At 33.0% G+C, this 11,377-nt stretch overlaps 2 protein-coding genes across 2 annotated transcripts in view; one reads left to right on the forward strand and one right to left on the reverse strand.

Annotated features, from left to right (window-relative positions):
• Window positions 1-1,272: 1,272 nt before the first annotated feature.
• Window positions 1,273-11,377, forward strand: part of LOC117117696 (zinc finger protein 888-like) — a 59,019-nt gene continuing 48,914 nt past the window's right edge. Inside the window, exon 1 of the mRNA XM_033262086.1 lies at window positions 1,273-1,726. The gene's annotated coding sequence lies outside the window, so the exon portion shown is untranslated. The remainder of the gene's footprint in view (window positions 1,727-11,377) is intronic.
• The window catches only part of LOC117117699, a gene marked incomplete in the record, with an annotated part of 15,369 nt that continues 11,427 nt past the window's right edge, over window positions 7,436-11,377 (reverse strand). The window contains 2 exon segments of the mRNA XM_033262090.1: window positions 7,436-8,527; window positions 10,676-10,783. Of these exon segments, the coding sequence (XP_033117981.1) occupies window positions 8,255-8,527; window positions 10,676-10,783 (381 nt within the window).

Raw genomic sequence — 11,377 nt, forward strand, 5'->3', positions numbered from 1 at the left:
TTGCTTCGCAAAAACTCCAATACAAATTTGAATGAGCAACCGGCGGTTTCGATTCACGCGAATAAATTCGCCTAGTGAAAAACCGGCATTATGTTCCTTGGAATCCGTATAAATTATTCTGGAAGCCGCTTAAACCTCTGTTAAAAAGTTTAAGTATGTACGATCTAAATAAAGTACAATCATGCTTTGTGCTCAAATATCATCTTCAAGAACTCCCATCCCCAATTGAAAAAATTGATTGATTCAAAAACAAAATCCGATCGCGCAGAAACATTACGAAACGTTAACAAGATGTACATCCCACCCAATAGACTAGACATAGGCCTAAGTAAAAGATCAATATTTATTGAAGGCCCACATTATTGGAACAAACTACTAACCACCCTACAACCAAGTAAAATGACATCACTTTCAACATTAAAGGGAAATATTAAAAAGATTATATTTGAAACATTAGATTATTATTATTTAATGTTTAATTTTATTAATATATTATTTATTTACATTGTCAATAATTTACCTGTTTTCACGTTATGGTTGGCAGTACCTGCTAGCCCCCAGTCCATTGTGAGTTATCAAAATGCGGGTGGCAGTACCTTATAGCCCCCAGACGCTGCCTGGGTAAACAACCCAGGCAGCGTTTTATGTCTTCATTTTCAAGTATATTTGTATATTCAATGTAACTGTAAAATTGCTTCTTTTGGAACATATTGTTATGTTTTTTTTGGTTTTTTTTATCAATAATTTTTCAAAAAATAGAGTACACGAAGGTTGCACTAGTTGTTTCTGTTATATGCTACAGAATAATTTTTAAAAAGAAAATTGAACGTTCCGGTTAGCTAAGCCTACTATATTTACAGTTGGCTATCATGAAACACCTTAGGCTCAATTGTAGCATTAGTCTCAAATGATTACGTAGAATTCTTCGTTCAGAGCTGATATCATAAAAGCCCAGAAGAGCTACTATAACGTTTAAAATCAGAAAGACTGCAAAAAATGGTGTCTGTAGGCCTAGTTCATGATATTTATGTTATTGGAAACTACACCGATACCTGAATATATTTTGTTTTCGAGGTTATATTTTAAAAAATCTTCACTACTTGGAATTAATTAAATATCTAATAAACATGCTCATGCATTAATATGTATAAATTCGTTTCAACAACCAAAAAATGATAGATTTACATGTCGGAATATCAGGTGGTAGCATAACGTACGATAGTAAACGTGTTTACTGCTTTCTCATTCATTCCCGTTTTAAGTGTGGCCGGAGAAGGTGTGGACCGATGGAGATAACAGTGGGGAAGTACACCAATTTATTATGAATTTTATATTACACACATAGTTATATGACTAAAAATGGAAATATTGTAATAAATGTGTATTACCACATGTCTAAACAAATATCAAAACGGTTGATCAACAGATTTCACGTGTGCATCAAGATAGCGACCAAATTAATACATGGCGTAAAAAATAATCAACATCAATCAACGACCAAGATAAAAATTCTCATTTTGTAATTTACAGGTGATGATTCCATGGTTTAAATTGCTGTTCATAGTCTTAAAGAATTGTAATTATTCAGGTACACTACAGTACCTATAAGACACGAGTCTCAAATAAATATAATTATTGAAATTAAAATTTACCCACTGGAGTTTCATGACGTTTACACCTTGTTATCCTCCTCATCATGAAGACGTGCATCCAAGCATCAAACATAGTAAGAACTAACACATGATGAAATCAAGAATTTAATAGGCCTATATTCTAATAAATTTTTGGTTGAAAAATTCATGCTTTCCCCACATACTAACAAATAGAAACAGAATTATTATTGGAAGATCAACTGCCTGAAATTACATAAAATGGATATTTAAGAATGATATGATGCTTAATGTATCAATGGGATGTTCTATCATGCACTGTTCTAATGATAGTCAATGGATCAGGGCTATTCTGGATTCAATACTGGACACTGCTAAAGCTGGTCTGAATAAATGACAAACATTTAATCCACGCTTGATTGATAAAATTCTATAAGAATTCTCTACAGGTTTTAGAGAATGATAGGTAATCCGTAGAAGTCTATAGGTTATATAGGTTGCATAATGAGCATGGTTTAACATAGATGCTCTTTATATTTCCAATAAGATCCTAAAAACTGCTGTAGATGATTTCTATATAAATTCAAGATATCATTTTCCTAATGCTTTGTTGGTATACACGATTTACTATTATAATAAATGTTAATATGCAAATGAACTAACAATTAGGCCAACAGGATATGCATAATTCAGTTGTGCAAATTAAGTATGCTGAAGCACACTGATGATTATTTACATTCCATTAGCAAATAGTTGATAGAATTCTATAGAAACGCTATAGGGGTTTAAAAGAATGCTATAGAAAATTGATAGAACGCTATAGGTCAGGATGAAATTGCATTATGAAAACATTAATATATATATAATAATGTACACACATATATATATATAGGCATATATAGACACCTATATATACCTATATATATGCTTATATATAGGCCTATATATGCATGCATATATATATATATATATATATATATAAATAAATATATATATATATATATATAACACGTATATATACTAACACGTGGCCCAAGTAAGAGTGCATAATAATCCAGTTATGAAGCACTGGTTGAATCTGCAAATATGACTCAACAACAGGTAGGTGACTAACGCATCAAGACACCGTTTCAAGTATTCAAAGAACCAAAACAAATAAGAACTAATAATGACAATTATTTCAGGCTCCTAATACAACTACTCTTTTATTAACCGTCTTAAAAGGTTCTATTAAACCTTCCCGTAAATATGCGGGAAGTACTACTCCAAACAATCACCATAATAACACGATTATAATCGCTTTGCATTTTGTAAACCATATTATTAGATAATTTTTGTTGTACACTATTTTCAGGTCATTTGATAAGGGTAGCAATAGTAGCCGACATTTCGTTGTTGGATTGGATTTGATTGGATTTATTCGGTGTAAACACCAAGGATAGCCCACGAAAGTCTAGAAGAAGACTTATTTCGAGTGGGGTCCTTCAGAGTTGCAATATTGTTAAATACTGCCACCAGTATTGTAATGTATAGTAAATGTGTTTATACTTTTGTTGGCGTTGCCTTTCCAGATAAGTCTAGACTAGTCTTAATATGACAGTATTTCTGAGTTTTTGTGTAGCGCCCTCTCAACTTGCGTCTAGGCGCATTTGGTTCTGCTAGTAGAGTATTAGTAACGAATCTATACACATTGAAACGGTAATTATACCATACTGCGTATGTGGGTGTGTGGGTGGGTGGGGTGGGGGTGTGAAAAAACACGTGTATCACGTGATCATGAATCACTTGTTCCATTTTGTTTGTAACCCTTATTCGAAAAATAAATAAATGTGAAATAATATGAAAAAGGCCGTACCAATGAATCTCTTGCTGTTAAAATGAATTTGAAAAAAAAAACTTGTGGTTTCTGTGTCTCATGCCTTAAAATGGTAGGATTATGTAATATTTTTGTTGTTCAGATTAAGGCTTTTTATTATTGATTTAAGAAGGGATAGACTAAATTTAGGGGTATATTTATGCTTTTAATGCACCTTTCCTATCTGTAAAATTTGTGATTTTGTGTAATAATAATAATAACAATAATAATAATAAATTAAATAATAATATATTGACTATATATGATTAAAAAAAAAATAATTTGCCTATCCAAATAACATTACTTAGATTGCCATTTGTGGTCTAAAAGCACATTTTGGACTAAGCCATAAAAACTCCTGTGAACCCACCCCGTTTTTTTCCCTTACTTATAGTTTCTTATATTTCTTTCTTATTATTCCATTTGTATAATTGCCTTATCAATTATTTCCTTTTCCCTTTCAACATTTTCTTATATTTTCTTTCCTTGCCCTTTCTTATGTTCCATTATCTTATCTTTCCTGTTCCTTTCTTAGTTTCCTTATCTTTCTTTAATTTTCTTATATTTCTAATCTACCTTTCATATTCCATTCTTACATTTCCTTATCATTTCTTTCCTTTTTCCTTCTTGGGTTTCTGTGTCTATTTTTCCTTATCTTTCCTTTCCTTTTTCTTTCTTACGTTTCCCTATCTTTTCTTTTCCTACTCCATCTTTTGTTTCCTTATCTTTCTTTCCTTTTACTTTCTTATAATTCCAAATAATTTTTTCCTTTTCCTTTCTTATGTGCCTGATCAGTTCTTACCTTTTTCATATGTTTCCTTATCATTTATTAGGGTAGGCATAGCTAGAGTAGAGAGTTAGAATTTGTTTAGGTATTTATTAATTATTCTAGGTCTAATTATTCTATTCTTGTTGCTCTAGCAGACCTATAAGATAATTGGATAGGCCATTAAAAAAAAAAAAAAACATGCTCTTGGCATTTATTTTTTCCTCAAATAAACTCCCCCCCCCACCCCACACCCAACCTTTTACACTAATGAGAGCTACATCATTCTCAACACATTCAATTAATATTCTGCTGTAATAGAGTACATTTTTTCCAACCTGGTTAGGATCAAGTATTAATGATCAAATAAGGCCTACTGCTCTGAGCATCTTATATTAGATGGATGCGGCGCTATATAAAACTGCAGTATTATTTATTAATAATGTGTTCTTACTGTGAAATTAAGGGCCGTTTATTTGAGTATTACAATATTATAATTATCCCTTTTACACCAAAAAATACACGCCTAATACAGTACTGTACTGTATTAGTTTTATCCCTGTATGAATGTATTTCAATATCCAGGGTATCATGTAGGAAACAACTATGAAAAAATAGGCCACTACCGGTATCATGTTACAAATACAATATTCGTTATTGATAACGGGCCTACATTATATAAACAAGCCATTATGAAATAAATTTCAATCTACAGCAGATCATGTAATGTTATGTTAGTAGGTAATAGGACATAACAGGCAATTGATGTAAACATAGGCTTACATACATATATACATAAAATGAAGTATGCAAAAAATAAATATAAAAAATAAAATAATAGTATTATACTCTATATATACTCGTATAAAAATTACATATTAGATAAATAAATATAATTTTTTGAAAAGGCATGCAAGTCGAAAATGGCATCGCAATCAGCCCACTCCACATTATTACCTGTAATTGTAATTACTTTTTAAAAGAAATTATTTATTTTTTTTAAACACATTTGTTTTTTATCCCTTCGCTTTAACATATTATAACTTTTACTGGATTTTAAGCCTACTATCATTTTTCCTTTAATGATTGATACTGTATGTATTGGTATACATATACATGTAAGGGAAGTTTATGCATGTATGTGTGTTGTGCGTTTGTATGCATGCATGTGTGTATATGTATGCATATACATATATATATATATATATATATATATATATATATATATATGATAAGCAGCAGCTAAAAAGTAAACGTAAGTAAACAGCCAGAAATAGAACCAGAGCTTTCGGACAACACTAGTCCTTCCTCAGTGGCGAGTATATATATATATATATATATATATATATATGCCTATGTGTATATACATATGTATATTATGCATACACACACGGAAAATGTTGTTAATTTTGGGTTTTTTTTGTGTGTAGTTTTGTATTCCATCTCATTTGTGCAAGCTAGTTGCACATTTAGGCCTATTTCATGCTCACCTTGTTGTTATGGTACTTTTGTGTAATTTCCTTTTTTTCTGTTTTAAGCTTTTTAAAAAGTTGTTTGTTTTGGATGTTCTGTGGTAGGCCTATTGTAACGTGTGCCTCTGTTACAAAAGTGCTTTCCAATCATCTATCACACCTGTCGCGAGAGGGCATGGCTCGCATGATATGACGCACCTCCGGTAAAAAGCGTTACAATTCTGTACTGCAAAATACGCTCACTGCTCGTTCTTCTGCTTTCTATATTCTTTGTTTAAGTGTAGTTAATTTAGAGCAAGGCAAATGGATTCCGTAATAATGAGAGGAATGGATGATAACTTCATCTAACTTCAGATTCACACCCAATATTAACATCAAATCTGCACTTGTGTACTGTCCACCAAAATTTCAATATATTCAATTAAATAATTGATGCTCATCGGTAGGCCTACTCCTAAAATTTGGTTAAATTCAATCCATATACAGGCATAAAAACCAACACTACATGTACCACATTAAATTACATTATCGTTTAAGCAGGTAATAATAATTAAACAAAATGCATACTGCATGCTCTATACTCTACATATACACACTATACAATAGGCTCACATTACATCATCACAACTTATTTCTATACCTGGTCATGCTTATGCCTAATGTTGTTGGCAGATTACAACAATGGTGTTGACATACTGTATAGTATAGTATCGCTTATTCTGAAAATATACTTACATTTATGACAGTATCTTAAATTTGTTATTGCATGAATGGATTATGGGGGCATTGTTGATATAAACACTGCCCACTACTTATAAGTTTATATACTCCATTACGTGCTGGCCTTCGCTCTGAACTTTTATACTAATATACACCAAAATCACTGAAACTTAACATCAGTCCCCAAAGACATTTATGCATTTTCTCTGTTCTCTGGAATCATTCCTACTGTCATCCATTATGCTCCAACTCCTTCTTAATTCAAATTTCTTCTTAAAACTCACCTTTTTCTATAGTTCATACTTGCACTGTAAGACTCCGGTAAAGAGCGCTATATAAATGCTAAAATGTTTTTATTATTATTATTATTATTATATAAAACCTGATATAAATGTAAAAATATCTATCACACTGTCGTGGGTTTCTTCCAATACTAACATGCTATGAAAATTTTTTATGTTGAAATGAAAAATGATAAATACAGCATAATAAGTATTGAAAACCAAGTCGTTTTGTGTTGATGCATTCTTAATAATAATAGTTTAGATGGAAAGGAAGCTAAGGATAAGTAGCCAAGTAATAGTGAGCAATGCCTTGTAAAAGTAAGTTAGATAGTAATATTCATGCACAATGAATGCAGAGGAAGCGACAGCAGTTCTGAGATTGAACAGCTTGATTTGAATATGGGTGAGTTGATAATAAATGAATAAAGCCAAGCTCAGTGCTTCCTACACAAAAACAGGGATCCCAAGCTGGAAGAAAAAACCCAAGCAGGAAGATCTGGTTAAATGAGCTTTACATTTAACTTTATATTGCTGCACATGATTATAATCATTGGTACTGACTTCTGTGAAACAATTGATGATAAAGTAACAAAAACATGCAATATGATTTCTCTTCAGGAGATTCTTGTTTGCTTGTGGGAGTGCGATTGTCTCCATTCCAGGAGGGTTAGGACCCCTCTAAAAATAGGCAAGTATTCAAAACACAGTCTGAACAAAACAAATAAACCTTATTAAATCTTAATTTCCATTTAATGTTTACATCACACGATATCTGCAATGAGACATTTACAGTAAAATATATATTAAATTTATCATCGGACAATATTTTTTACATACTATGCAAATATAACATACTTTATGATAAGGACGGATTTCAAAAACTTAATTTTAGATAGTACATTTTATAATGTTAATAAGACTACTGTACTTTACAACAACCGATTACTATGTAAAATGACTAATTCTATGGTAGCCCCTTTGAGGCCCTGTCATGATGAAGGCATAAACTAAAAGGACCACAATAACATAGTTACAATTTCATAGTTTTTGCTAAATAAAATATTTTTTTTTACACTACCTTAAGAAATTCAATAATAATAATAATAAAATACATTGTCAGTCATAACATTAATACATTATTCATGAACCTTATGAACAGGAATAGCAACATCTAACTACACAAAATAACAATTTACTTTTTAAATTTTAATATTAATTTTTATATTAGCAGTTTGAAATCATATGGAGACAGGTCCTTCAGGGTTGTCTGGTGTCCTAATTAAGTTTAGCTAAGTGCAGTTTAGTATAGCTAAGGTTGTCCTGGGTATGACGTTAAACTGCAGCTTCAAATGACAAAAAATAAAAAAAATTTACAATTCGATTGTATGGCATCATTTTTACAATAAATATGAGGATAATGTTAAGTAATAATATTTATCATATTTATTACAATCATAGTATTAATATTACCACTACAGTAATAATAATAATAGATTCTAGCCACTTTCCTCTGGAGTGTGTGTTCGGTGTATGTGTTGAGCATAAATCTACCATATGAGAGAAGCCTTAATCTTTTTATAGGCATTATCCACATCTTGTAGGCACGTACTTGCCTGGCTCCTTGTAAGCTTGATGCGTGCACGATTGTTGTCTATAGCAAACTGCATGTGTTCGATATTACGCGTTGTGACAGTGTGTTCCTGCTGGGTTAAGGAATCAGGAAGGGACTTGCACTGGTTAAGAATCTTGGCATCCATCTTGGATAAATGAGTGTCAATACGAGGACAGTGCTGTAGAATTGCTTTGCTCGAAACCAATACCTAAGTAAAGTCAAGGAACAGAAAGAAGACCATTCAATCTCATTAATAATAATGTGTTATTAGACTTGTATAGCGATTAATGCCAATAACGCCTCTAAGCTTTTCACATTATTACCCCCGGCAGTCATTGGATCAATCACATATGGAACACATACTCGGCACCCTGGGAAAAAATTCAATAGGGCCTGTTTGAGCGAAAAATGCCAACCGTATTCCGATTACTTTACCGGTTAATTGCGCTGAGCACTCAGTGGGTGGTCGACCGTTCAAGCAAGTTTTAGCTCATGTTAAATACTGTGTAACGAAACTCTTCCGGAAGTAAATTCCAACTTGTCCCATGTTCAACAACCCATACTTTGTTCACTTTCTACTGCAGCTTCTATAACCGGCCCACGTATGCACAGTGTGGCACACACGAACGGTATTTGAGCTCAACAAGTTATAAATGCTGCTTTAAAATCTGTACGTAGGCTAGTTTATTCAAGATTATTTCTCCGAATAATGGTAAATCTGCAATTCGAACGCGTAGCTAAGCTAACTTTGATTTTGTCATGTGAGGAGGCGAAGAAGAGCTGCAAACAGGCCTGGGCCGTAACCCTTCTGAATTTCGCGCGCTGACTGTGGACAAAACATTTGGAAAACAATTAGGTTGATTTATCATCGCTTCCACTCCATGGTCATTCCATACACGGTATTCTACCTAGCAATTTGGTGGTCAAAATTTTTGCGGATATTTCAGATGGTAAGGTAATTAGGCTAGTGTCCGAGTGGTTTTAGAAAGTGTGTACTGGTGAATTAACTGGTAAATCGCAGATACTTTTTCGCTTGAACGGGCCCATAATGTTGCAGCTGTAATCGCGCATTTTGTGTTTTAGCCTACCAGGTACCCACTTGCGCTCCTGGGTGGAGAGAGACAACCGTAAGTAAAGTGCCTTGCCTAAGGGCTCAGACAAATGTACAGTGAGGGATCCGCAACCGCTGTTCCAAACCACTCCTACAGTACATTGCCCTTAAGAGTTGAGAGAAGGCACTTCTTAAATTATCTGATTTTATTTTGGTGTGCTAGATGATACCCATCAACAGATGAATTCAGGGAGACACTTGACAATACAATTGTATCAACATGTAAACAACATGAATTTGCGGGATGTGGGTATTTTCAGAGATATTTTTGCTTGCACGCGAGAGTAAAGATGCGGTTCTTTTTGAATATTAAGAATTTCCCTTGGTGATCAATATTTCCTGTAGGGTGTAGAGAATCCATTATCAGTTCTTACTACATGCTGCATTAAGCAATAGGAAACTTTGTAATGGCCTGGATGTGTTCATCCGTCCATATGTAACGCTGTTGTCGAAAGTGTGTATACATGGAAATCTAAATGTCCGGACAGGCCTATTGGTTACGATATGTTGTAAACATGTAGAGTGGCGAATTCAAGGTGTGGAGGCCTCACCAAATTTTTTTCAAAATTATAAAAAAATGGAGGAAAAAGAAAATTACATACAAATTTAAGTCTGAGAGTGTCACTTCCGGCCATCTACAGTAGAGGTGCCATAATCATAAAACTTTCTAACCTTAGCCTCAACCATGGTGGGGCTGAGGTGGTATAGACCTCCATTTCTGAATGTACCTCCCTGGGCTCCTTCTATTTTAAATTTTCTAATTGTGACCTATTGCTTGAATACAGTTTTTGATTAATATTGAAACAATCAATCTAAGCCTCAGAACTATCTAGCGCCAATAGTACATTGGATTATTGTATGTCTATTTTGCAAAAAGTGGATGTAATTGCCTGACCTCTCCAAATGATGACTGCCACGACTATTGTTTCAGATTAGAAGACAAAAAAAATCCCTGACATTTCTACCCAAATCAAGAATTTAAAAAAAACTATATTTTGAGCTTTCTTTAAAGGAAAGTCCTTGTTAAGATTATGATACAACCCTCACTATATTACTATGCGATCTGGTTTCGTTGTTTCCTTATTTATATTTACATCATTACAAATAACGTAATATTTTACCAAGGGCTGAAAAGGAACCTTTGGCCTTGCAGGTGTGGTTTGTTATTATAGGAATGATTATTTATGAGTAGCATATCTTCATTCGCATTTGTTAATACAATTATTAGACAAATATTTACTTTACCTCTGAGTGGAAGGTCAGCATAACCTTTTTCATATCTTCTGATTTTTCCTCTTCTTCAAGCATTTCACCTTTGACAGCTAGTTGTAGAAATCCACTATCATTAACAGCCTTAAAAAAAAAAGTAATTTCAGAACAATTAATCCTTTGTGACACCCTATGCAAAGGACACCCCTTAGGGGACACTACAGTTTATCAAACCAGTGGCGTATCTAGGAGTCTATAAATAAGGGAGCGGAGGGAGTTGAAATGAAGCCCTCGATGACTAAAATGTAATGGAAATGTATTTAAATTCAACGGTTATTACCACAAGTTCCTGATCTTCATCCATCGCCTGCTTGATGCCCTCAATACAGTCTTCCAACGATGCTTTTGGTTTTTCAATCATACCGGTACAGAAGCAGTCTTTCTTAAACTGCTTCAAAGCCTGTGAAAAGCCTGCAGCAAGTTGCCCCGCCAAACGTATTGCTTCATCACACTCCAGAAATAAATCATCCAACTACAATTGAAAAAAACATATCATTATATTGTAAGTAATAATAATAATATAATACTATAATATTATAATTATTAAAGCCCCATTCCCGGCAAAATTTCACTAAAAATGACTTTTTTTAGAAAATATGCATTTGCATTACTCCAATTATTATAAATCATGGAAAAATATTTTAATGAATTTTAGTTTTACGCAAAAGAATAAAAAAA

The sequence above is a fragment of the Anneissia japonica genome, unplaced genomic scaffold, assembly GCF_011630105.1.
Source record: "Anneissia japonica isolate Jap-2015-1 unplaced genomic scaffold, ASM1163010v1 scaffold234_len1672027_cov178, whole genome shotgun sequence".
Taxonomy (NCBI): domain Eukaryota; kingdom Metazoa; phylum Echinodermata; class Crinoidea; order Comatulida; family Comatulidae; genus Anneissia; species Anneissia japonica.